The sequence below is a fragment of the Schistocerca piceifrons genome, chromosome X, assembly GCF_021461385.2.
Source record: "Schistocerca piceifrons isolate TAMUIC-IGC-003096 chromosome X, iqSchPice1.1, whole genome shotgun sequence".
NCBI classification, from domain to species: domain Eukaryota; kingdom Metazoa; phylum Arthropoda; class Insecta; order Orthoptera; family Acrididae; genus Schistocerca; species Schistocerca piceifrons.
Window position 1 is genome coordinate 809444623 of NC_060149.1, and position 27501 is coordinate 809472123.

General features: G+C 41.8%; 1 protein-coding gene across 2 annotated transcripts in view; it reads left to right on the forward strand.

Moving 5' to 3' along the window:
* LOC124721988 (heat shock 70 kDa protein 14-like) overlaps positions 1-27501 on the forward strand; it is a 200139-nt gene that overhangs the window by 168891 nt on the left and 3747 nt on the right. The window contains exons 7-9 of one of the 2 annotated variants that reach the window (XM_047247160.1): positions 3626-3841; positions 21386-21451; positions 22562-22751. In XM_047247160.1, the coding sequence (XP_047103116.1) occupies positions 3626-3841; positions 21386-21451; positions 22562-22751 (472 nt within the window). The remainder of the gene's footprint in view (positions 1-3625; positions 3842-21385; positions 21452-22561; positions 22752-27501) is intronic. The other variant, XM_047247161.1, reaches the window with a different exon arrangement.

Genomic DNA, 27501 nt, shown 5'->3' on the forward strand with positions numbered 1-27501 from the left:
GTAGTTAGATTGAGAAACCACACCATTCTTGGGTACTATGTGTATTAACAGCTTTTTCAGTATTAGACGACATTCCGGTTTATCATGTAGCAAAATGTTTGACAAACTTTGAGGTAATAGCTCTTTCGCAGAAAGGAAAGCACACCATGTAAAGCTGTAGCAAGATTAGAGAGAAAAATCACTAGGACCTAAGGATTGAAGAAATGTGTACTGTCTTGCATGTCTCTTGTCTTTACTGGTTTTAGGTATCCTATATTTAATTTTATGTCACACAGAAGAGCAAGTTATTAGCTAATAGGTAATAAAGAGTCCTGATTTTGTGAAGAGTTCTTGTTCTCCTGGTTACAAATAATCCCATCCAGTATTAATTGCGTGTTTTTTAAAAATAAGAGGGGCAGAATGTCAAACCGGCTGACTGGGAGAAGGAGAGACACTACAGGAATTTTAATTTCCACAGTCCTGAAATAGTTTGATGGGATCCGTTACAAAATATACACCTTTGAGTTACACAGAGCGAAATACAGTGATGTGTGGTATAAGAATGTTGTTTGAAGAGGCGTGGCACTGCACTTCGGCACACTTAAGAACAAATAACATCTCTTACATTTCCTCTCAGATATATGTTTTATGTATCAGACTCTTCAGAAAGATGTGCGCTACAAAATGAACTTTTTGGAAAAATTTTTTTTTATGTGTGCAGAGCAGTCTGAGCTATAGTGGAGGGTCTCCACGTGACACGTGTTTACGTTTAGTGATTTTTGTGTTTCCTCTTCGTTTACTGCTCTCACGTCAAATGAAAACAAGACGGAGTTCTGTGGTTGGGAGCTATCAAGTGAATTAAAATACATTCACATAATTATGGTAGGCTAAAATGTGTTACTAGTTTCAGAATTTATTTTATTTCCACCTTTCTGACAGTCAAGCATTAATCACCTTGCAGAACAGTGTAGTTATTTTTGTCGGTTTTCTAAAGAAATTTGGCTTTTATTAAGCTTTCCTGCTGAGGCAGTAAATTTATTTGACACGCAGTGTTTAATTCCACTCCATTGGCTAGTTTCAACTGCTCACTGCATTTCAAGTGCACGATTCCATCTTCTAGCACGTACGGAATTATGCCATAATAAAGATCCAAACATGAGATAATACAGTACTGGTACTCCAAGAAAATTTACATCCTGAAAACCACATTGAAAAGCTTAATATGAGGTTGAGGCCTACATCATTGGGAATCTGGACATGCGAATGTGCGCTTTGTCAAACTATGCTTTTTAGTATGGTTCACGAACCTCCGATGCTCTTGGTGTGTCCTCTGATGTCTTGTTTCTCTTATGACATAATGTAAGAAAGATCTTTTAATGTTTTACATGTACAAACATACGGGCTTCCTACGTCACCGTAGCTGTGCAAGCGTGGTGATGCCTCTTATCTGGTGCTCTCTGGCAACTGCTGAAATGAATCTATTTTTAACAGGTCGCAGGAAAATATTGAGAATTGCGGTTCGAAAAGCGATATTTTCAAAGTAAATTTCCTTTTACGCAAAAGGAACTATGTGCAAGAATGTACAATGAATTTCTTAAATCGCAGAGTGTTTGCTCTAATTTAAAAATCAACTCTTTGATGACGAGCCGTTTAGAAGAATTTTGAGCCCAGAAGATCAGAGATTTATGTCGGTATTAAAAATTTTACTGGCGTATTTGTGTGATGTATCTTAAAGTGGAACATGCACTAAACAGATCAACATTATATGTGAAAGCTTAGCTTCTCCTGTAGCTTATTAATATTCGAGACAAATATTCTATGTGAAAGCTTTGCTTTTCATGTAGCAACACTATGGATATTAACTTAAGCCATCAACTTTTCCTTTGGTGGAGTTCGAATTTATACTTTCTTAATACAAAAATATGCAGCATACATGTTGCTGCCCATCAAAGATCTTCCCAGAACGTGTTTTTCCCCCCTGAGTTTCATTTTCTAAAGTACTGAGAAATTCTATGCTGCTGTATAAAACCATATCCGTTCAAAGGATTGATAAGTTTTACAGTTCTGACGGAAAGTATAATGTCACTTAACAGGGAAAAAGTGTATTTTCACACGGGAGAAAATGTATTTTTCACCGGGAGATCCAGGAATTTTTTCTCCTTGTCCCCGTATACACCCTGTAAGAGATCTGTGTGTTCCATAATTGTTCTATTCCAATGTTATAAGACTTATTCCACTGTCTACAGTAGATACCCTGTGGAGAGTTTGCTGTGTGAATGCCATGATATGTATCAAAATGGTCATGTGCACTGATGTACATCCAGCACACATTGACACTGATATAAAGGAAAATTGGCTGCTCTTTTGGCTAGGCCATGTACCTTTTGTAGCTCATACAGTATATTCTGTATATTGTGTCTTTTGTGATGTACGTAGATTGCTGGGCTTCGTTTAGAAGGAAGATATCAACTCAAACTAACATTTATTTGTCTTGTAAAGTAGTTTTTTCTGTCAGATTTATACCTTTTGTGTTTATATTTTGAGATGTCTTACACATGAAGCTGTTCTCATCCTTATTGGTAACAGGTATAGTTAATTTGAAATAAATTTGTGATTGACTGTTCAGTGAGTCAAAATATGGGGAAGAGGCATCATACAATCGTTGGTCTTTGTTGCACTGCACATGCTTATTGTGATGCTGTCTCTAGAGCATGAGGATTTATAAGTGATACCTACTGCAAATTGTCTAGCATTGCTGCTGCTCCTCCATTGACTCACTTGTGAAACACAAAGCTGTTTCTGTCAAACAAAGTGTGCTACTTACATATCATTTCACCTCTGTTATGATCTCTTCAGAGACTAGTGTCTCCGTTTTCTTGTAATGAAGACGAAATACAAATTGAAGCAAACCGTTCTCTTATTTTTGTACAGCAAGTAAATGAACGATCTCTCATCATCCATTTGCACTTTTTGTACATCATCCACCTTTAATATACGTCCATGATTCTGCCTGAGATTTTGTATAATGTTTGTATGAGATTTGTCTTAGTGGACGGCGCGCTATTGTTTTCCAGCATTTGTATACAAGAATTCGTTTCCTGACGGATGCATCATTGTAGCACCTGGTTATTGAAATATATTGTTCTGCGTCAGTTTTGGGACAGAATGATCCATAAAGTGAAACAGCATGACTCTGTTATAGTTATGCTAAATAGCTTACAAATTACTGACAGATTGCTACTTACCATAAGCATTGTGGTCCGAGATGCTGGAAATGGTGGCTGTGTGTGTGTGTGTGTGTGTGTGTGTGTGTGTGTGTGTGTGGTGTGTTTTGCCTATTACTTATGAAGCTGTGGCCAAAAGCTATAAGTGAGTGTCTATTAATTGTGTTGTCTGCAACTTGTTGTTTCTTCTTCACAGTAAGTAGCAATCTGTCTTTTCCTACATTGCTGATATTTTTTTCTGGAGTTTCCATTGTTTGATTACAAATTACTGAATTGTTTAAGAATTACTATATTGACCAGAGTAAGATTTATATTACTAGTTACATAAGCTCCCTCTTGTATGTCTATTTAACTTTTCAGACCTTTTCTTATTTCTACTAATGTTATGAGTGTACTACAGAATTCTGAAATATTTCTTTTAGGTGCTCCTGTGCGGTGGATCTGTGAAAATCCCAATAATTCAGCAATCTGTGTCAGAAATGTTTCCCAATTCAGAGTTATTATGTAGTGTAAATCCTGATGAACTGATTGCCCTGGGTGCTGCGAAGCATGGTAGTTATCTGAAAGAACCATTTGACCCAGGTTGTGATCATCTATCATATGATATCCCAGTTGTAACAAAATCAATTTTTATGAAGGTAAGGAACTCAGTTAGTGTAGTTCTGATTTAGTCCTATATCATCACATGATCTCCATGTGAATATAAGCAGTTAGGAACTTCTTGAGTGGTTTTGAATGGTTGGTGTGCGTAAATACTTTATTATTATTATTATTATTATTATTATTATTATTATTATTATTATTATTATTATTATTATTTGTAAATTATAGATTGCAGCAATCAGTCATCCTTTTTAAATTTTATTATACAGATCTAGATTTCGTGGGTGAAGCCCGATCAACAGGGACTTACATCCTTTGAGTGAAAATAACAGTGCATTGAGAATTGCTAGCTTCTAGCCGAAATGTAGATCTGCATAATAAAATTTAAAAAGGATGACCAATTGGTGCAGTCTACAATTTACAAGTTAATATAACAGTCCCTGAGTGCAACCGCCTTCCGAATGCAAGGTAACCTGATTATTATTATTATTATTATTTCCTGTGTTGGTGTCAGTTCAGATCATGTTAAGCTTTGTTGGCAGTGAGCTTCATTTTCTTCTTTTCTCAAAATTTCTTCATTCAGTTTCTTCCAATTTTGTTGTTATAAAAATTAATTTCCACACAGTTGTGGAAATTAAAATTAAACTCCAGTTAGCAGCAACATAGAGTGGTTGATATAATGCTTGCAGGCTTCTTCCTTGTTATACTTTCCGTTTCCTGATAACAGCTGTTTTTCAGATATTAGCATGCTTCACCAAAACCAGTTTCAGATTCAGGATAAGTTGTATAATTTAAATGAAAACTGTGATCCATTTAACGTAAACTTAATTTTAAAACTATTGCTCTGGTTCATCATGTAAAGAACATACTGAATTTTTTTCTTTAAGTCAGATAATTTCGAAAGCGTTACGGAGATGATAGATAAACTCCAGTGGAAGACTCTGCAAGAGAGACACTCAGTAGCTCGGTACAGGCTTTTGTTGAAGTTTCGAGAACAAACCTTCACCAAGGAGTCAAAAAGTATATTGCTCCCTCCTACGTATATCTCGCGAAGAGACCATGAGGATAAAATCAGAGAGATTAGAGCCCACACAGAGGCATACTGACAATCTTTCTTTCCACGAACAATAAGAGACTGGAATGGAAGGGAGAACCCGATAGAGGTACTCAAGGTACCCCCCGCCACACACAATCAGATGTCTTGCAGAGTATGGATGTAGATGTAGATATTACTATATAACTAATTCCTTGAATATAATAGAGGGAAACATTCCACGTGGGAAAAATATATTTAAAAACAAAGATGATGTGACTTACCAAACGAAAGCGCTGGCACGTCGATAGACACACAAACAAAAACAAACATGCACACAAAATTCTAGCTTTCGCAACCAGCGGTTGCTTCGTCAGGAAAGAGGGAAGGAGAGGGAAAGACGAAAGGATGTGGGTTTTAAGGGAGAGGGTAAGGAGTCATTCCAATCCCAGGAGCGGAAAGACTTACCTTAGGGGGGAAAAAAGGACAGGCACACACTCGCGCGCGCACACACACACATATCCATCCGCACATACACAGTCACAAAACTGTGTGACTGTGTATGTGCGGGTGGATATGTGTGTGTGTGTGTGCGAGTGTATACCCCCTTTTTCCCCCTAAGGTAAGTCTTTCCGCTCCTGGGATTGGAATGACTCCTTACCCTCTCCCTTAAAACCCACATCCTTTCGTCTTTCCCACTCCTTCCCTCTTTCCTGACGAAGTAACCGCTGGTTGCGAAAGCTAGAATTTTGTGTGCATGTTTGTGTTTGTTTGTGTGTCTATCGACGTGCCAGCACTTTTGTTTGGTAAGTCACATCATCTTTGTTTTTAAATATAACTAGTTCCTTGATGTGATAACAATCCATTTTTATATTTCAGGAAGAAAACTTAAGTTCACATTGTCATAAACAAGGGTATTTCATATAAGGAGGTAAAAAGCTAATAATTATAGTGGAAAACTAGTTGAAATGGAATTGTTGAAATTTACATCACATAAAGAACTTAAACTTTAGGATTAAAGACCACTCAAAAAGCAGAAGTGTTGGGATGTTGACAGGCACAGACAAAAGAAAGAACACTTGCAGATTTTTGTAGTTATCCATTGAAGAGTTAGAGTATAAAACACACACACACACACACACACACACACACACAAAATAGACTAATGGTGCCAAAGCTGTTTTGCGGCAGATGCAGTGGTTGTGATGGGGGTAGAACTTGCTGGGTGCTTGGATTGGGCCTTGGTCTGCCACAGGGATATAATCCCTGTATCATGGGGTTGGGAGTTAGGGTTGGCATAGGGATGGGCTAGGCTGTTCTGTAGTTTGGGTGAGCGACAGAACACCACTTTAGGAGGGATGGGAAGGATCTCTGGTAGGATGTCCCTCATTTCAGAGCAGGATGAGATATAATCATAGCCCTGGCGATGGATATGGTTCCATTGTTCCAGCCAGGGTGATGCAGGTTCACAAGGGAAGTGCTGCTTTGTAACTGACTTGTAGGGATTGTGGTAGGATTGGGGATGTGTGAGGCAATGGCACAGTAAATATGTTTGTGGACTAGGTTTGGGGATGGGGGTTGTATCATGTGTCTGTGAAAACCTTTGTGAAGGCTTCAGCATGTTGAGCAAGGGGGTTCTCACCACTGCAGATATGTCATCCTTGGGTGGCTACGCAGCATGCGAGGGATTTTTTCTTGTGGAAGGGATAACAGCTGTTGAAATACAAGTATCGTTGGTGGTTAGTCAGTTTAATGTGGACAGAAGTGTGGATGGAGCCGTCAGAGGTGGATGTCAGCATGCAGGAAGGGTACATGTTTGGTAGAGAAGGACCAGGTGAAACGTAGGGGAGGAAAAGGCGTTAAGGTTGTGAAGGAATGTAGATAAGTTTCAACCCCACCCCCACCCCACTGAACCTAGTCAATGAACAGATTTCCTGTGCCATATCCTCACACACCCTCAATCCTTCCACCACCCCAAAAATCAGTTACAAAGAACTGCCCCCTTTGTCACCCAGTATCACCTTGGACTGGAGCAACTGAAATATACCTTTCCCCGGAGCTTTGATTATCTCTCATCCTACGCTGAAATGAGGGACATTCTATCCAAGATCTTTCCTACCCCTCCTAAAGTAGTGTTCTGTCACCTATCCACCCTACACAACATGGTAGTCCATCCCTATGCCACTCCCAACCACTTGACACAGGGATTGTATCCGTGTAGCAGACAAAGCTGCAAAACCTGCCCAATCCATCCACCCTGCACCACCACCTCCTCCAGTCCTGTCACAAGCATTTCCTACCCCATCAGAAGCCAGGCAACCTGTGAAAGCAGCCATTACTCTGCTGCAAACGCAGTATGACTACCAAGCAATAGTTGCAGATGAGTCATCTTGAAAACACATCATCCAGTCCCATAATCATCCTGGCCTCATTATTTGGTAACCCACTGCCCCTGCACATTTCAACTAACATGCCCCAGGGGGCTCAGAATTCTTCCATGAGTTCGTGCATGGTGCTCACAGGGCCCCAAGTTATTGCAGACCATTCTTCCTTCCTGGGCTGCATTTCCTTCCCCGTGTCCTTCCACTGCCTTCTCTCCTTCCCCGCTGCCATCTCCTCCCCCTTCCTCGATTATCTTATTTACGTCGACCTGGCTATCCATCTGGTTTCCTGTATTCCTTGCAGTTTTGTTTCCCTCGCTTTTTCTCTTTCATCCTTTTTGGCGTTATTGGTCCCTCTTTGTGGTTTGACCCCACTTCTAAATTTTCTTATATGAATGTGTAGTGTCTGTTCTTTTGAAGCAACAGACACCACACAGATCCCACAGCTGTGAACACTATATGTAATTGGAAGGGGACATTAAGTGGAATCGGCGGCATCGAGCGAAAATGTGTACTGGATCGGTATTTGAGCCCGGGATCTCCTGCTTACTAGGGAGGTGCGATAACCATTGCGGCATCCGGGACACAGCATTATCGCAACTGCGTGAACTACTTTGGTACGTCTCACGGCCAATCCACACTCCCGCCAAGTGGTACCTATCTGCAGTCACTGTCAATTATACTCCCGTCGCTACTCAGTTTCCCACAGGAGGTCAGATGTATTTCGTGCATTCACACTGAAGAAAGTGGATCCATTGCCCATCCAGACTTACGTGAATGCGTAGTGTTTGTTCCTTCAAAAGAACACACACCACATAGCTACTGCAACTGTGAACACTATTTGTAAATGGAAGGGCGGTCACTGCTGTCAGCTGCACAGGGACATTAAGATGATTCCACTTAATGTCCCACTGCAGCTGACTGCAGTTATCCTCCTTCCATTTACATCTAAATTTTCTGTTTGTAGTGTGAGCCATTTGGGAAAGAACTCCCTCCTTAGTGTCTATGGCATGGATTCCTCTGCCCACTTCCCTCCTCTCTTCCCTCCCTGCCGTAGCCCCCCTCCACTTCGATCACCAGCACGTCTAGCCAGCGCGTGTGGTGGGACTGTTATGTACCCATCTGACTGACCCCCTTGACAACACAGGACACACTTCTGATGCCTGAGCTGTTGCCTCCTCATATGTGCCTAGGAGTGGTTGCTTGTTATTCAGGAGAATCAGAACTCACTGCTATGGCCACCATACCAGATGCTTCTTGTTATGGCTGGGTGGCGTCCATGGGGAGAGCCCCTGATCGAAGTGAGTGGTATCGAGGTGAATACTTTGCACAAGAGGCATATCGAGCTCCAAAAACCTGGCCGTTCTCCTATGGCCGTCTCTTAAAGTGGTAATGTATCATTGAATGCTGCTTCTTATGATTCTGCCACCTTCCCTTCGCTGGCCACACCCTGGGAGGAGGTCCAGGCTCGCCGGCTTGGACTGAAACACCTTCCCTGCTACTGGGTCTGCACTAGGATGGACAGGGACATATTCACCCCCACAAATGCGCTATTTTTTGTGGAAAATGCAGTTGGGTTCCCTGTCGATCAAAGGTTCTTCTTCCACCCAATCTGCAGCTATTCTTGCTTGTGATCATCTTGGCAATGTCCTGCTGTCTGTTACACATCACCAGTCTCTGAATATGGTCCAGGGAGTCATTTTCCATAGGGGCCTTATCCTTCAAACTGATGAGGAACTGCAGGCTAATCTGGAACAATGGTGTGTTCATTTTGTTTAACATGTGCAGAAAGCTCGTAAAAATGCCCACACCAATATCGCCGCCTTTATTCTGGCTTTTTGGGGAGATACCCTCTCAAGAGGTCAAGGTTATGTGAGATTGGTGTCACGTGAGCCTGTATGGCCTGCCACCCACGAGTTGCTTTTGGTTCTTGGGTTTCAGGCACATGCCTTCCCAATGTACAGCAGACCCTCTATGTGGTGGCTGTGGCCACCCACTTCATGGGGGGAGCCCCTGTGTTCTGCTACCCGTGTCCGTAAATTGTCATGACCATCACACTTCGTGCTCACTAGATTGCCCAGCTTACAAGAATGAAAGGAAGATAAAAGACTATAAGGTCCTGGATCAATGATGTGTTGATGTCTTCAACTTTTGCCTCTGTTATATCCTTTCGCCCTCTTATGTCTCTCTTATCAGAGTCCTGCCCCCTCTGCTTGGCCCCTCCCCTGTGGTTCTCACGCTCTGCCTTCTGGGTGCCACTCCACCTCCTCGCTCATAGAAGTGCCTCCCTTCTTCAGCACCCAAGAGTGACGGGTGTCTCTCCCGTGACCCCTCCTATCAGCATCAGCTACCACAACTCGGCTACAGGACATACAGTCTGTGTGCCCCAAGGTTGCCTCCTCTTTCTCAGTTCTGGATCTTTCAAATCGTGCTCTCCCTCTGTGCTCTGCCCTCCTCAACCTATGAAAGAGAAGAAGAGAAAACACAAATACCAGGACAAGGCCCCCTCCTACAATGTCTCCTTAGGTGTCATCTCCCCCGCTCACAACTTGAGTCTGACATCTAATTTATGTGACGTGACTGGCTCCAGCCCATTCAACTCCCATTTAGATACCCGCTCAGTGAGGAACTGTAACGAATACTACCTTCACCTCCCAGAGTTGCAATCCCGTATTGCCTTTCACTCGTCAGCTTGTGTTGTTCTTGAGGAATCTCATTTTACTAATGCTCACTCACTGTCCCTTGCTGAGTTCTGTGCTTTCTGTCAGAACCAGGTTGGCCCATTGAGGGCTTCTGAGGGTGTCTGCATGTTGGTCTGTATGGATATTGTTAGTACATGGGTCTCATTCATACCACATTGGAAGCGGTTGCCGTTTGGGTCCACTTGTTCTCTGCCATCACAGTTTGCAATCTCTATCTCACTCCCTGCCAGGCCACCTATATCTGCTGCCCTAAATGCTCTCCGGCAACTCACCCCTCCCTTCCTCCTCCTTGGGATTTTAGTGCCTATCACCCTTTGTGGGGCAGTGCTTCTTCATCTAGTCAGGCGTTCCTCCTCGACCAGTTTCTTGCAGACCATGACCTGTGTCATCTTCATGATGGTTCTCCTACTCTTTTAGTGCTGCATGTGGCACCTCTGCCACTGATTTCCTCCCTTCCCCTCTCCTCCTTCGTTCCTGGTCGCCACATGATGACCTCTGTGTAGTGACCATTTCCCGTTGGTTCTCTCATTCCCTCCCCACAACCTGATGACCAGGTTTCCCTGCTGAGATTTCTGTCATTGTCCTCTGTATACCTCCCGTGTCGTGTTTCCACCTTCTTTGTCAGGTTGTCGTCCGTGATGTGTCAGATGAGAAAGTCTGTGCTGCGGGCATTGCTGTTCCCACTTGATGGGCACCAGTCACCATTGGCCAGTTCCATGGCAGAGCATGGCTATTGCCACCACTGTTTGCAATTGTTGTAGCACCTTGCAACATCTGAAGCGGCACCTGTCCTCCGTATTTCCTTTGCGCCAAAGCCCGTTACTTACACAACCTGAGCAAACGGGTGTTTTGGGAATGCTCTCTGTACCCTCTGTGTGTTCTTCTGGTTCTTCATCGTGGGTGTGGGCTACACACCGCAGCCTTCCATTCCGTCCTTGCCCTTAAAGTTGGCCTTTCTACAGATCCATCATATTTAGCTCTGAGGCATTTTCTCCTCTCAGTGGAGAGACTACTGAGGTTTCTGTCCTTAAGCCTAGCAAGGATATATCATCCCTTGATAGTTATCGGCCCAGCAGTCTGACCAGTATCCCCTGCAAATTACTAGAATGGATGGTGGCTCGTCAGCTCAATTGGGTCCTTGAATCTTGGAACATTTTATCTCCCCACCAGTGCTAGTTTTGGGAGAGATGGTCTCATCTGCTTCGATTGGAAGCCACAGTTCTGGAGGCCTTTTCTCAGTGCCTTCATCTTGTTGCAGTTTTCTTCAATCTTCATAAGGCCTCTGACACAGGTTGGTGCCATCACATCATCCTTACTCTCCATGAGTGGGATCTTTGGGCCTCCCTCCTGATTTTTATTCGTTAGTTCCTGTCCCACTGGTCATTCAGAGTCTGTGTTGACACTGTTCTCAGCTCTCTGCGGACTCAGGAGAATGGCGTTCCACTGGTCTGAATATAAGGTGTCTTTCTTGTAATTGCTATTAATGGACTTGTGGCTTCTGTCAGACCATTGCTCACCCCTGCCCTTCATGTGGACGTTTTCTGTATTTGGGCTAACTCCCACTCAGTGGCCTCTGCAGAATGACAGTTGCTGGGGGCCATCCAGCGTGCTTTCATATGGACACACCTACATGGTTTTCAATTATCTCTCCTTAAGTCAAGGATGGTGCATTCCTGTCATCCTACTATGGTCCGTCGTGATCCAGAACTCTACATCGATGTACAACACCTGACCACGGTCCCCCAGTTCCATTTCTTGAGTCTTCTTTTCGATAACGAGCTTACTTGGTTGCCCCATAGTCATAATCTGAAGTTTGGCTCTTTTCGTAAACTCAATGTTCTTCGCTTACTTGCCCATACCTTTTGTGGCATTGATTGTTTTATCCTTCTCCGCCTTTACTAGGCATTAGTTCTGTCTTGTCAGGACTATGGTTGTCAAGCTTACGGATCAACTGCCCCTTCCATGGTGCTCCACTTGGACCCGGGTCACTGCCTTGTATCCATTTAGCCACTGGTGTCTTTCGCATTAGCTCTGTCGATAGTTTTCTGGTTGATGCTGGGATCCCTCCCCTTTAGATTTGGCAGTCCCAGCCCCTGGTTTCCTATGCCGTCACTATCTGCTCTTACCCTGCTCATCCTTCTTATTCTGGTCGTTTCACTGAATCAGGCAGTCGCCCGCCCTCGGGTGGGTTTACAGGTTGGGCTCCATCTCACTTTGCTCCACTGTAACTTCCCTCTCCCTTCCTTGTCTTCTTCCCCATGTTTCCTCGTGACCACACCCCCTTGGTTAGTTCCTCTGTCATGGATTCAGATGAATCTCTTCCAGGGACTGAAAGCCTCCATCATTCCAGTGGTGTCTCACTGTTTGTTCTGAAGGCTCTTATGGGTGTTTCAGGATGCCATGGTTTTTTACACAGATGGCTCTAAATCCACTGATCATATTGGATATGCCTTCACATCTTTTTTGACACTGAATACCATCTCTTGACTGCCAAGTATGGGATGTTTACTGCGGAATTGATGGCCACCTATTAGGTCCTCTGCTTTATTAAATGGTCCTCCCTCAGCCGGGTTTTGTTATGTAAGGACTGAAAGAGTGGCCTTCAGGCTATTGGTCGGTGTTTCTCCTGCCACCTCTTGGTCTCTGCCATCCCCAGTCTTCTCGTGATCATGGTGATGCTGCTAATTTGGTTGATTTTCGTTGGGTTCCTGGCAACATAGTTATCCCGAGTAATAAGCTTGCTTATCATTTGGCTGGGTGGCCGGGGGGGGGGTGGGGGGGGGGGGTGGGGGGGGGGACTACGTACACACATAAGTACACATAACAATATCCAAATTGAAGGAAAATTGCAATATATGAAAGAAAATTACACTTTATAAAATATGGGGCAACTTGTACAGTACATGACATATGAACACTTTCTTACCTCTGTCACAACCAAATTAACTCAATGTAGAAAGACATAGCATTTTGTTTATAATATTTAAACATTTTGTCAAAAACCAATACTGTCAATACTGCACAAAATGCTGGTGCTGCAATCTGCATTCAAGTTGATTCAGAACTACACGTGATGAGACCTTTCAATGCTTAGATAATATTTTTTTGTATTAGAACCCCTTTTCTTCCACCAACTTTGAGGACTCTTTGCTCGGAGAATAAGTACGGCATGTTGCTGTGGGGATATCAACTTCACACAGAATATGAGAGAAAGAAACATCACAAATATCATTATCAGGCCAATAGGAGGACGGTGATGCATGAACCTTACTGTAACATATCCTTCACAAATAACCTTCTCAACAATTCCCAAATACCAAGAAGAGTCTCATGCACATGCAGTATAGCAGTTGGGCTGCACAGTGCATTCTGGCCTTAGTGGCAGAAGTGCATCTGAGAAATCATCCACAATACTAAAATCTGTATCACAGCTCAGCCTTTTTGCTCCAATCTTGGTTGGTGATATTGGTACAATGTAATGCATAGATCGTGTTCCAGTAATTGTTTTTGCACTTGGGAAGTGCTGAGAAAGATAGTGTCTTGCTTGTACCATTTCATTTTTTGAAACAAAGAGAATTGAAATGCCTTGCAGGTTCTCGTGACAGAATTCAAATACCTGTGAAGCTGTAAGTATTTGATCTTTATAAACTCTTTGCAAACTTGTTTTTGTGACAAGTCTTTCAACACTGCCACCAGTACAATCACAGGGAGATTTGCCATGGCAGGTAGCAAAAAATGACCCGCTGCACTTTACGTTGAAGTTGTGTTCGTGGTAGCAGATATTTCTGAAATTCTTACAATTTTTATATTGTGTAGTACAGCCATCAGTGAAATATTCAACATACACAAGATGAATTTCAGGAAATTCACACTTAAAAAAATTCAATACAGTTTCTGAGGCTGGTAAACCAAGGCAACATCATGTTCTAGGTCATCAGAAACAATATAAATACTTTTTGCATGCAACTGTTTGTCCTTTTTGTAATATACGTGGACAGTGTGAAGAGTGCAGCTGCCATTGATCCAATGTACTTCATCTTTAACAACAAAATTGAGAGTTTCACTGAAATCCATTAAAGTTAACACTGATCCTTCTTCATTTCATATAATCAGACTGTGATTGAGAAATAGGAGTGTGAAGGAATTTTTCAATTTTCTTAGTTTGTCGCAGGATACTGATAGAGAAGTGATGTGAACAGTTAGTCATTCTATGAGTTGATACCCATTGACTGTACTGAACCATCTCATCAGGAGCATAGTCTTCTATTTCATTTTCTAGGTGAGTTTGAAGCAATGAACTGGTGGGGCATTTTTCACACAGATGAAGCATAAAGACTCTGTTATTTATATAACATGTTATTATTTTAATTATATCTTGGTATGTTTCCTAATAGAAATGGAATTTAGAAGCAATTTAACATTTTGGTGGTAAATGCACACACATACGGTACGTGTTCCTGATGATCCTGCAAGCATACATTGTTTTGGTCGAAGAGAAGCAAATTTTGAGAATCATACTTTGCTTTCAGGATAGTTTTTTTTAAATAGAGAGAATACAGCAAATTTTCTTATGTAGAGAGAATCTGTGCAGGTACTTGTCTTTGTGTTTCACACACACGCACGCACACACACACACACACACACACACACACACACACACACACACACGCGAAACACTTAAATCACAGTATGAATGACCATTGCTTCGCCATAATAAAAGCTCTTATTCTTCACTAGTCAGTTCATTCACACAAGTCAGGGCATTATCACATATATCTTGCAGATACTGTCCAAGAAAAGACTGCCTACTTGTACTTTCCATAATGCTTCAGTCATAATACCAGTCCTTGTATCTGGTACTGTGAACGTGTCTACGCGTAGACATGTTCAGAGTACCAGGTAGGAGGACTGGTGGCGTGCATAAACGCGTCCAGAGCAGTTAAAGGCTTAACTAAAAAAAAATCAAGTTTCCACTGCAAAAACTGTACAAACTATTGCATTTTTAAATTATAAAGGAGCTCGTTTATGAAAGCCTGAATTCCTGAATCTATACAACTTCTTTTTGTGATAAGTGAAAAAGTAATTTACCTACAACATTTACATTTTGAAAATGTGAATATATCTAGGTAAACTTCTGCTACCCAAAATTTCAAGGATTTGCTTGACAATGGGTGTCATTTCCTAAAATTTCTGGATGATTTGATGGGGAATGACCCCTATGCAATATTGGGACATGCGTTACCATGAAGTAACAGCACCCTTTGTCACACACCATTAGACAACAGTGGTTTTTGACGGACATGCTGCTTCATAAATATTCTTCATTCTCCGATGTGATGTCTACCGGTATGTGTTTACTGGTATGTGTTTTTCCGTTGCTAAGAAAAGAAAACCACCGCGTTGATCCTGTTTGGACGCATTGGGAAATAATGTTGCCATTGTTTACCTTTCTGCATTTACTGCACGAATGTCAGAAAGACACGAATGCCACACTAATACCTTGCCAACAAATTGGTACTTATATGTCCGCATCAGACTCACCACACACAATTCAACAAAAACTGACATTTTGATTACACAGAATGGGCATATGATTAGTGAGTCTGGACAATTTAAATCTGTAGGTATTCAGATAGATGGTAAGTTGTCATGGAAAGCCCGTGGGTAGGATTTTGTTCAAAAATTGAATGCTACTACTGATTAAGTTCAACCATTAAAGATGTTTTAGAACCTGTGACTGTTTATTCAATGTAAACACACAGAACTGGAACCAATCACTGTTTTGCAATAGTTATTTATTCATTCCATGCACCAGTTTTCAAGCCTTTTCAGGCTCATCTTCAGATGGTTTTCAGAAGTTGCATAGCTATTTCAAGCATAATGCTGGGTGCTGGTTTGCAACAGTATGGGCCGCTTTTGTTGTTAGTATCCATCTGTTTGCTTCCATTGTGATGACCAGTTGGTACCACAACACTCACTTTCCCACAATATGTATGCACATGCTAGATGCTGGCAAGGTTTCATTATCACAGTGTATATGCGCAATATTGTGTAAAACTGAGTGATGTGGGATGAACTGGCCATCACAATGGAAGCAGTCAAATAGATACTAACAACAAAAGCTGCCCATACTGTTGCAAACTAGCGCCCAGCATTATGCTTGAAATAGTTATGTGACTTCTGGAAAACCATCTGAAGATGAGCCTCAAAAGTTTTGGAAACCAGTTCATGGAATGAATAAATAAATATTTCAAAAAAGTGACTGGTTGCTGTTTTATGTATTTACTTTTAATGCTGCTATATTTTCCATTAGAACAGTATCTGAAGTAAGTGATAGCCCAACATGAAAATTAGTCTACGTTGCTTATTTCCATTCACTTGTGACCTATGACATTGTATTGTAGAGTATTTTTGGCTTAGAAAAGAGAGTTCAATCAATATGTTGTGTAAGTTTGAGAATCTCTTGTCGACCCTGTTCAGGAGCCTTGAAACTTTGACATTGGCATCTCAATATATACACACATCATAAAAAGTTAAGCATATTTGCAAATTACCTACCAATAATCACTATGAGCATTACTTTTGTGTTTATGTAGGAAGGTGGTTGTGTAAATGTTGTGAACTCATTTGTCGTTGCCACTTTCCCTCATGGGCGTTCCTTTTATGTGTATGTAGGAAGGTGGTTGTGTGCATAATGTGAACTCATTTGTCGTTGCCACTTTGCCTCATCAGGGGCAGTGCAATCACGGCTTGTAAACAAATACAGTACACCAGAGCTATGAATGCACAGTTGTCCGTGTGCCTCTTAATGCAGCAGAATGCCTCAGCACAGGCTCTCCATGGCAGACTGTATCAAAATTGTCACATAGATGGGATTAAACACAAGACAAGTTGACATTGTGAATATTGTTCATGTTAATCAAAGTGTTGTCTCCAGACTGTGGGAAAGTTCCAGGAAATGGATTCAATAGTGGATCGACATCGCGAAGACCGTCCACGCAAAACTACAGCAGCTCAGGACCGGTATGTAATGATATCTGCACAGAGACACCCTATAAGGAGAGTGACTACTCTGTGCCATGAGCTTCAAGAAGCCACGGGGGTTACCGCAAGGACCCAATCTGTGCACAACAGACTTTATGATAGTGGTTCATACAGCTGAAGACCTCTCAAGACTCTAGCACTCCGTCCACATCACAGGGGTGCTTGCGTAAGAGGGGCTAGAGCACGTGAACCTTGGACACGACTCCAATGGACCAAAATGCTGTTAACAGGTGAATTGCAAATAGGCTTGCATCCTGACAACAACTCTATTCGCATATGGAGGCGAAAAGGGGAATATAGACATCTCTAAATGACTGTGGAATGTCACCAACAATTTTATTATGGCCAGGTATCGTGTAGGGCCACCGCACACCACTCATTCCAATTGAAGGCAACATGACTACTGCAGTGTATGAAAACAACATTCTACAACCCATAGTCAGTTGTTTTGCAGAGACTTTACAGTGTGTGTTGGTATCTGACAGCATGTGAGATCTGAGGAATGGATTGGTTAGCATGCTCCCCTGATATAACTGCATAGAGCATACATGGAGCGTGCTCAAAAGAGTGATTTCTAGTCGTCAGTATCCTCCATTAATGACTGAAGCTCTCAGGAATGCTGCCATTGAGGAGTGGGACAAACGTCCCAAGAGGCCTGCAATGATTTGGTACTGAGCGCGCCCTGTCCCATTCAAGAGTGCCTGAGGGTTTGTTGAGGACCTACGCATTACTGAACAGTGTGCTATACAAATCATTTAATGATTTTTGATGTTGGAGGTCATTGCAACTTTTTTCCCCAAATGTTCCTTTTTCATTTCATAATTGGTTCCAAGACAATGTATAGCTTTCATTTGCATAATACTCCGTGACATCAAAAAATACAGTATAAGATATCTGTCTTATTTTGAGATGCGAGAACCAATTATGTGCTTAACTTTTTTTAATGGGTGTATATTTTCTTTAGTGTCGTTTGTTGTTAACAATATGAGCGTATTCCGAGAATTAGCAACTAATAGGCAGAAATCGAATCTGCATTTGTATTGCGCCTTGACTCTTGTACAGAAAGGCATGCAGTATTCTGCTGCATTCATTTTCAGTAAGCTGCCACAAGAATTGAAAAATCGTAGCAGTAATCTTTGCACTTTCAAGTCTAAACTGAAGACTTTCCTCATGGCTCACTCTTTTCAATTTTTCAGGGAGTTCCTGGAAAACAATTAAGTTAATTCTGTATTATATTGTTGATTATGCTAGTATATACTCACAGCTTGTCATCTGCATGGGATTTGTGTGTATTTTATTTTTTGTGTTATTGCTTTTCTGAAGTCAATTTCATATACTGACTTCATTCCATGACCATGGAGATTTGCTACTTAATATGGTCCTATGCAGTACATGTAAAATACATTATAAATAAATAAATAAATAAATAAAACAAAGAAGATGAGCTCAATACCAGGGATGAATTTCAGGCTGAACTGAAAGAAACTTTTGGTGACAATCAACAGAATGTTACAACAACAGAAGAATTCATCAAGTGGTACAAGCACATCAAGGAAAAGCAATAGAAAGGAAGAGGGTTGATTCCTGAAAGTAGTCCCTGTGGAAGTTAGAGAAGACCACCATGATCTCACTACTCTCATATACCAGATTGTAAGAGAAGAGAGACAGCATTTTGTGGCAGCCAGAACTGTCAGACCAAGTACACTCAAGAATTGGTGACCAGTAATGTAGACCCCATACATCAGGAGGTAATAGAAAATGTTGAAGGAGAAGTGTATTGTTCTTTGACACTAATCTCCACCACCTGTGGGATGTGCCATGAAAAATGGACTTGGACTTATGTTGCTGTTGTCAGATGATAACCCAGCATCCAACTAACACAGGTACAACCAACTAATCCACCATGTAAAATGCCCTGCAGAAGAACAGACATTTGAGGGTGGAGGACAACAAACAGTTTGTTTTCACTGTTGGTGGCGTGGATACTTTGTATGCTACTGCAGTGGAAGAAGACTATTAGATGACTATTATGCCACAAGACATCAGCAATCACAACAGTGCTATTCGTACCAGTCAACTGCAAACGATTACAGTCGATCTGTGGACCGAAGCTAATCACTGTATCCACAATGGGTCACTCCCCAACACGCCATAGGCATTTCCTGTCACTGTACGGAGGTATCGGCCACTCGGCTAACCACCGAAAGGCTGCCACAGATGAAAATCGTCTGCGGACAACAGTTCTCGAGATGTCAGGAAAACTCACTGACATCATTCACGGCCAACTGTGTCAGGTGCTAGTGAACTCTGGGGCTTCTTTTTCTGTTATGTCAGATGCTTATTGCTAGCTAAAGAATACTGCATTCTGTGATATGAAAATAATTGTCTGGAAGTCACAAAAAGGAAATATGTGTAGCTGACAGGAACATGTATTGCAGGAATAACTATAGATAACAGAACACAGCCTTTAAAATTTGTCATTTAAACAGAACAAAGTCACAATATTATTTTCAGGGGAAACTTGCTGCAGGCATCACAGTGTGGAAGATCAGAGCTCCAGACTGATAAAGCTATTTCAACAACCACAGATAACAAAGATTGCTTCCGGGCATTTGTTCACCACCAAAGTCGTCGTTACCCCTTCCTCGACGTCGAGACATCTCCCGAAAGAAATCTACAAACCGGTAGTGACAGTAAGCGTTCTAGATGGGCGAGGAGTGTCACGAGCAGCCACAACTCGTCCCTAAAGGTATGTGCTCAGAGATAGCCGAACCAGTCCAGGAGGGTCAGCTTAGTGACACCGGTGAAGAAACTTGCTCTACTGCCACTACAGACGACAGAGGGAAGGAAGCTAGTATCGAACTGCCGATAGGACCTGACGTCACCGAGGGACAGTGTCAGTTGTGGTCCTTCTGCATCAGTTTTCGGACGCTTTCAAATCCCGAGTGAAGAGCAGCCAGGGAAGCAGTCTACGGTAAAACACCGTATCGACACTAAGGATAATTCACCGATTGGCCAGCACTCGTATAAAGTTTCTCTGGTAGAATGACGGATGATCCCGGAGGAAGTGGAGATGATGCTGCGAGGTAACATCATTGAATGTTTAGTGTGTTCTCGGTCCTCTTCAATGGTGTTCTCCGACGGTCCTTGTGAAGAGCAAAGATGGCACATGGCATTTCTGTGTCAGATCTCGGGTACTGAACAATATCACAAAGGAAGATGTCTGTCCATTGCTGTGTGTCGATGACACCCTGGACTTCTTCGACGGAGCAAAGTATTTCTCAGTTACGGACGTGCTGACAGAACATTAGAAAATCGAGGCTGACCGGGAAAATCCTGCACGCCTTCCACACGCGAATGGCCTCGCAGTACACTTTAGTAACAGGTTGGCAGGTACGGTCTCGATGTACGTCGACACGGAACAGAGAAAGTGGGATCGGTACTGCCTGTAGTGACATTCGCACACGACTGAACGAAGCGAGAAACTGAAAGCTTCTCACTTTTCTTTCTGTTCTGTGGTTGCGAGGCCAAAACGACTGTGGATACCCTATTCCTGTTTCGGCTGGACGATACTCAGGATGACTAAATGAAACGCATTACAAAGACCGAAGGAGCAAAGCAGCTGGCTTGAATATGAACCCTGTATGCCCAGATTAAATACCGAATGCACTCTTAATGCCGAGCACCGACCGGTGAAGTACAGCCGAGGGGAGTCGGTACGGAGTTTTATACCTGTGCGGATAGTGAGACTATTGAAAATGTTACTGTAGTCCTAGTTTGGGTCTCGTCGTATCCTTAATCGTGTGTCGCATAATAACGTACGACATTGAGGACTGTAACCCTTTGTCACGAAGACGAAAGCACGAGTCCTCTGTGTGAAGCCCTGGTACAGTCCAGAGACACACATTGACGGTGAGAGGTTCAAGAAAACTGAAGACCGACTCGAGGATCCTGGAGCTTTGAAGGGAGGGGCTACTTTCGATGCTCGTACTAGTGAAGAGGATATAATGACGTGACCACAACGTGAGAATCCACCAGCACTGCCATACGGAGGACCGTTGACGAGATCTAGATCTAGGGTGCTGTAGTCTGCTCCAGCGAGAACTAATGATGAAGCGAGCTGTGGCACGTGAAGTGTAGTGTAGTGGTTAGCACCGTCAGCGGGTGTGCTGTTGGTCACGAGTTCAGATCCGACCACCAGCAGTTATTTGTAATTTAGTGTTTATCATTTCTGGGAGGTTCTAGAAATATCTTATGTTTGTAATGTTTTAATAATCTGGAGTATTAAATGTCTGTATAAATAGCTGTAGTCTCTATGCAGGAGATCAGTTCTGGTCTGGGTACTTTGGTGTCGATAATAAACATGCTTTGAGTTCTAAGTGTCGTGTTTTTGTTTTGATGTGACAATATTTCTCACAGACAGCAGCAGTGATCCACTACAATTCCAAACTAATGGTGATGGTATGCTGTCTTATATTTAATGAGGTAGGAGTCGCATTCTGTTATCACAGTACATTTACTTGCTTACGAGATGTACAGTTGGCACCATAGCATTGTTTAAAATGAAATGCAGCATCCATGCAGACGGGGGAAAGTTGTGGATGTATTTTTTAATGTTCTATGACTGGGTGTCATTGACAGAAAAACTGGTTTTTCTGGAAACAGCTGCCGGTCATCTTGCAGGAAAATTGTTGGTTCCTGTTTTGAATGCTGACACTAATGACTGAGTTTGCATATTCTTCCAGTATTTTCATTCAATGAGGCTTTAGGCAGTAGGTGAAACAGTGAAGGGTTGGCATTGTGGGGTCACCTAGGGCTGATGTCTTATCAGGTTTTTTTTTTTTTTCTGAGATAAAGAACAGTGTGCAGTAGTACAAACATCAGGTATTAATCTATAAAATTTCTAAACTATGAGCAGTTATATAGGTTTATGACCAAGGAATAATGGATAAAAATGATAATGTCCTAATTTCTTCTCATGTATATGACAAGAGAGGTGTATGATGCCTTTTGTTAATACATTTGTGCTTAATAAATTTACTGATAGTGGCTGTGTTGGAGAAACAGCATGATTGTAATCAAAACAAATGGAATAATTAGGTATAATGTGATAAGGATGCTGTGAGATCTTCTATTGGTTGTTGGAGTAACAGTTAAGTGCCCTGTTACAAGAACAGACAATTTTGCCAGAAAATGCTTCAAAAAGTAATAGAGAGAGAGAATCCTAATTAATAACTGATTTTTAAGTAGACCAAAATAATAATATTTAAATCAATTGAACAAAAAGTGTGAGAATACCTTGAATGCACCACATTTCCTGTATTGCTATTTTCAAGTTCAATTCATTGTGACATAACCTTCATCCACTTTCATGTGAGATAACATAAAACTATATAAAACCAACAAGAAATCAAATTTTTTTAAACTTTTGTCATATTTTTCTGTCAGTTTTCTTCCTAACTTCTTTTGTGTGTTTCATTTTTATCTACTAATTCACTTTGCTGTGGTTCTTATTTCTTTACTGAAATAAATACTAAAAATGTTGAATACGTTTAATATGTCATTTGGCAGTTTCATGTGGTCTGTGCATTTCAGGCAAACGATGATAAAGTGTTGGTTATACCGGCACAGACACCTGTTCCGGTCGAAGTCACAAAGAGATTTCCATTGACACTCTCAGGAGAGAGTATAGTAGTTCAGGAGGTTGAAGCTAGTGATGATGATGATGATGATGATGATGATGATGATGATGATGAGGATACAGGGAGCTGTAGTTTTGGGAAATGTAAGTAAAAGTTTGTACACATTCCGTCCAATAATTTTAGTAGATTTTTTGTAAAAATTTAGCAGACAATTTAATTTGAATTTATAAAAGTGATAACTTGCATGAGAATATTCCTTAGTGCACCTATAGGCAGTGCCGAACCCCCCCCCCCCCCCCCCCCTCCAGTCAAACACACACACACACACACACACACACACACACACACACACAAATCATAGTCGAAGTAATGAAAAAACCCTCTGTTTTAAAATATGAAACTGTGGGTACTAGCAGAGATCACCCATGAATTTCAACTACCTTAGTTCTATGAGGAGGACACTTGATTCCAAGATGATTGTGTCCCAATTCAAAGAGTGGCATTCTTAAAGAATGGTTTAATCAATATGTGAATAATTTGTTACTCTGCTAAGTTCAACAGGCACCATATTTCAACATCATTGAACACCTTTTGTGACGGGGCCCTCACACACTTAATATGTATGCGCAGTAATATTGTGCCAATATATTGCAGGAAAGTGCAAGGCCAAGGACAGCACAATACAATTGCGCAATATTCATGCCTTTGTAGTGAACATGTTGGTGCGCAAAAATGTGGAACTCATATGTATTGTTGCTTGCCTTGCAAAACACAAGCAGAAATTATGCAGAATAGATGAAATTAGCCTGAAAATCTTCCAGTACATGTTTCAATGGGCCACTGGCTCATTCACTGTCGCAGCTTCATAAACAACAAAAACTAATTAAAAATTAAACAAGGAAATTGTAAATTATTGTGTACACATGCTGTGTTTTCTGTGTGTCCTCTACTGTAACAACTGTTGCAAAAAAAAAAAAATAAATAAATAAATAAATAAATAAAAAAAATAAAACAATTATTTACTGATTACTAATTGAAAGCTTATGTGATCTGGTGTCTGTGGAGTGCAAGGAAGAAAAACATTTATGCTGACAGGACAGCAGCCCTGATCCTATTTGCCAATTCTGAAAACTGCTATAAGTAAAATAAACTTTTATGCTGACTATCATGACACATGGGCTTCAGTTCCCTCTGCCATTTTGGACAATGAGGTATATGGCATCGGAGAAATGAAGTTTGTGGCTGTTTACAAAGTACTGCATGATGCTTTAATATACATACTCCAGCACACGCCCTGATCTTTTGTCATCTAATTTTTTCATTTCTCTGCAGAAATTCATTCAGTCTGAATTGAATTTCTCTTGATCTCAGTAGGAACTGCTGTTTATTGCACATCACTGCCCTTACATGGTACAATATACATTGCCATATAGTGAATGTGTGTCAGAATTGTTTAAAGCTCTCTAGTCTCCTTCAATATATTGTACAGACTGTCAATACTGCTCATAGAGGGTCAGTATTATTGCAAAATAAATATTGAGCACGGGAGGGCTTCTCAAGTTTTTGAGCAGATAATTCAGTACGTGCTTCCTCCTCAGTTAAAGGTTGTGAAATCCCTCTGTGGGTCCGGGGTTTAGAATAGGTCCGAGGTATTCCTGCCTGTCGTACGAAGTGACTGAAAGGAGTTTCACACGTTTCGGCCTTTATGTGATGGTCCTCTGTAGGGTTTGATCTCCATTCTTCGGATTTTCCCGAAGAGCGAGCCAATTGGGGAAGGGTGCCTTATAAGGTGGATCGTGTCCATTGTGCATTGAGATCTTTAGCCTACTTTCTTGTTGCTGCATTGCAGTCCTGTCCATTCTCCATCTCTTGGGCGAGCACACCTTCCTGGGTTCATTTTCGACTATGCACTACGCAGTGTCAATTTCTACGTCGACGATGACCATGGACTTCTTTGCACCTGATATCCAGCTCGGTAGCCAGTCCGTTGTGGTGGGGCTGTCACATACGCTGTTGGTTGTAGCCCCCCGACCACACAGGGATCGCTCTGCTGATGCCTGCGCCATTATCTCCCTATGTATGCCAAGGGGTAGATGCCCATCCTCTGGGGTATCGGGACTCCCGGCAATGGCCATCCTGCCAGGTGGCCTTTGCTACGGCTGGGTTGCGCCTGTGGGAAGCGCCCCTGGTCAGAGTGGGTGGCATCAGGGCAGATGGCACATGATGAAGCGTAGTCCATCATCTCTTACTGGTGGTGAAACACCAGCAGTCTCTAAGCGATCATGAGCTCAATTCAATGCACAGTAGTATGACCCCAAATTATTCCCCTCCCTGGCCACACCATGGGAAGAACGTCATGCTAAGGATGGCAGCGGATCTTATTCGCCCCAGTACCTTAGATGTTCGAGAGCTGATGGGGAATCTTTCATGACGATGAAGCCTCAGTTTTTTGTTGAGCATTTAGAGGACAAGTTTGGGAAGGTGGAGGGCTTGTCCAAAATGAGATCTTGGGTCAGTCTTGATCAAAACAGCATCTTCTGCCCAGTCACGGGAGTTACTTGCTTGTGACAAGCTGGGGGATATTTCTGTAACCATCACTTACATGGTCCAGGGTATCATATTTCACAGAGACCTTCTTTTGCAGTCCGATGATGAGCTGCGCACCAATTTAGAGCGGTGAGGTGTACATTTCGTGTGGCGTGTCGACCGGAGTCCGAAGGATAATCAGGTTGCCACCGGTGCCTTCATCTTGGCCTTTGAGGGTGATACATTGCCCGAGAAGGTCAAGGTGATGGTCTACCGGTGTGATGTAAAGCCCTATATCCCTCCCCTGATGCGGTGCTTTAAGTGCTGGAAGTTCGGCCATATGTTTTCCCGCTGTACTTCTAGCGTCACATGCCGAGATTGCGGACGCCCATCACTTCCCAATACTCCATGTGCCCTGCCTCCCATCTGTGTCAGCTGTGGAGAGCACCATTCGCCTTGCTCGCCTGACTGCAGGGTTCTCCAGAAAGAAAGGAAAATCGTGGAGTACAAGACGCTGGACAGACTGACCTACACTGAAGCTAAGAGAAAATTTGAATGTCTGCATCCTGTGTGTATGACATAGTCTTAAGCCACTGCTACAGCAGTTCTGGCACCGTCAGCTCAGTGGTGAAGGCTGGAATTTGCATGCCAATACCACAATTGGACATTCACTGAGTGACGATAAATGGCCTTTCCAGATTAATTGGTCAGGTGACCGTTGGTGTGTATGGCATGAAACATCTGAAAGCAAGGGGTATCAGGCTGGAGGTGGGAATGGGGGTGTGGGACATTCCAGCAGAAATGCGATCTATTGGTTGGAGCCCGCTGACATCACGGTGAGGCAGCACAGCATAGCATAGCACAGCAGTCTGATTATTCAGTAGATGTACTGCACCACACTTGCTTTGGGGTGTTATTCATTCAATTTACTTTCAATTTGGTTCAATACATAGTTGAACAAATTAAATAAAGTGGCATGACAGATGTATTACACATTAGGAAATGATAATTAAGATGAAACATAACTCACTCGTTTGGTGTAGAAACAGATGGTAGTGTAGACTGTTCCACATTTCTGTTGCCGTTTATCAGATGAAGGTGAAATCCATAGCAGCTTCCTCCTTGTGCATATCTCTTTATAGTTTCCAATTTTGCTTATTGATTCAGAGACCTAATCCTTAAATGAATGTTCTTGTTCCTACATAAAGAGCAATAAATGTGTGGAAACTGTTTCAAAATAGAGCACAGAGACTTTACAACATTTTTTTGTTTGCGCACTCTGTTTCCATTAAAATCAACAAATTCTCCTTCAAACTGCAACATGTTGTTTTTCCGTGCTCGTATTGGAGAGTAATGATCATCGTGAGATGTAATTGATATCCAGTCTGCAATAGACTCTTCTAATTCACTTTTTGCTACTGGAATACCTAACAATTTATCATTGTTTTGGTACTTAAATGCAGTATAACTTGCAATGTATTTCACTGCATCTGGAAGAACATCCAGAATTGCTGCACAACCACACAGTTTTACCTCATCTATACAAATTATAAAAGTGGGTGTGCGTATATATGTATGCATGTATGGGGCATTCAGAAGCCAAGCTGACTGACTCCATCAAATGAAAATGTTCAGTACAAACAATTAGTTATTGAGTTATTTTAAAAAAAGCTCTAAAATTTTTCAGCATATTTAGAATAAACTGATGTTAAGGTTACGTTTTCAGCACTTTATAAATATATAAAAAAATTCAATGGCTGTCTCTCCCATAAGAAAAACTGTTTTGTATGGAGTGAGTCACATTGCCGACTGAAAGGTGTTGACAAAATATTGTGAGTGGTTTGAATACAGGCAATTTTATGAAACACATAAACACAAGCAGGACCATTTTACATGAAAAAATCACAAGTATTAATGTAAGTAATTAAATAGTACTTAATGTACAAGTAGAAAATGCGGTCCCCCCCCCCCCTCCCCCCCTCCCACACACCATGGAGATCAGTCTTCATGTACTATAAAGAAGACCATGTGGAACATCAGCTAGACTTTCTAAAGGTCAGTTTCCGTTTTTTGTGGGGATATTAATTTTTCCAAATGGCATTTCTGGTGAGAAAGTAGTTTTATATTGGATAGCAAATGGTTCAGCCTTCTCAGTATTGATCCATCTCATTGTCAGCTAGTTAATTGTTTCACCTTCAACATTTATTTTCCTATGGGTGATACATTTTTCTAAGTTTGCTGTTGAATGGAAGTTTTCGTGGTTCATTTCTGTTAGGTAATCAGTGTTTCTTTCGTTGCAGCTAAGAACATCATCATACTGATCTCTTAGACAAAAGATGTGATGACTAGTTTTTAGTCTTTTTTTAA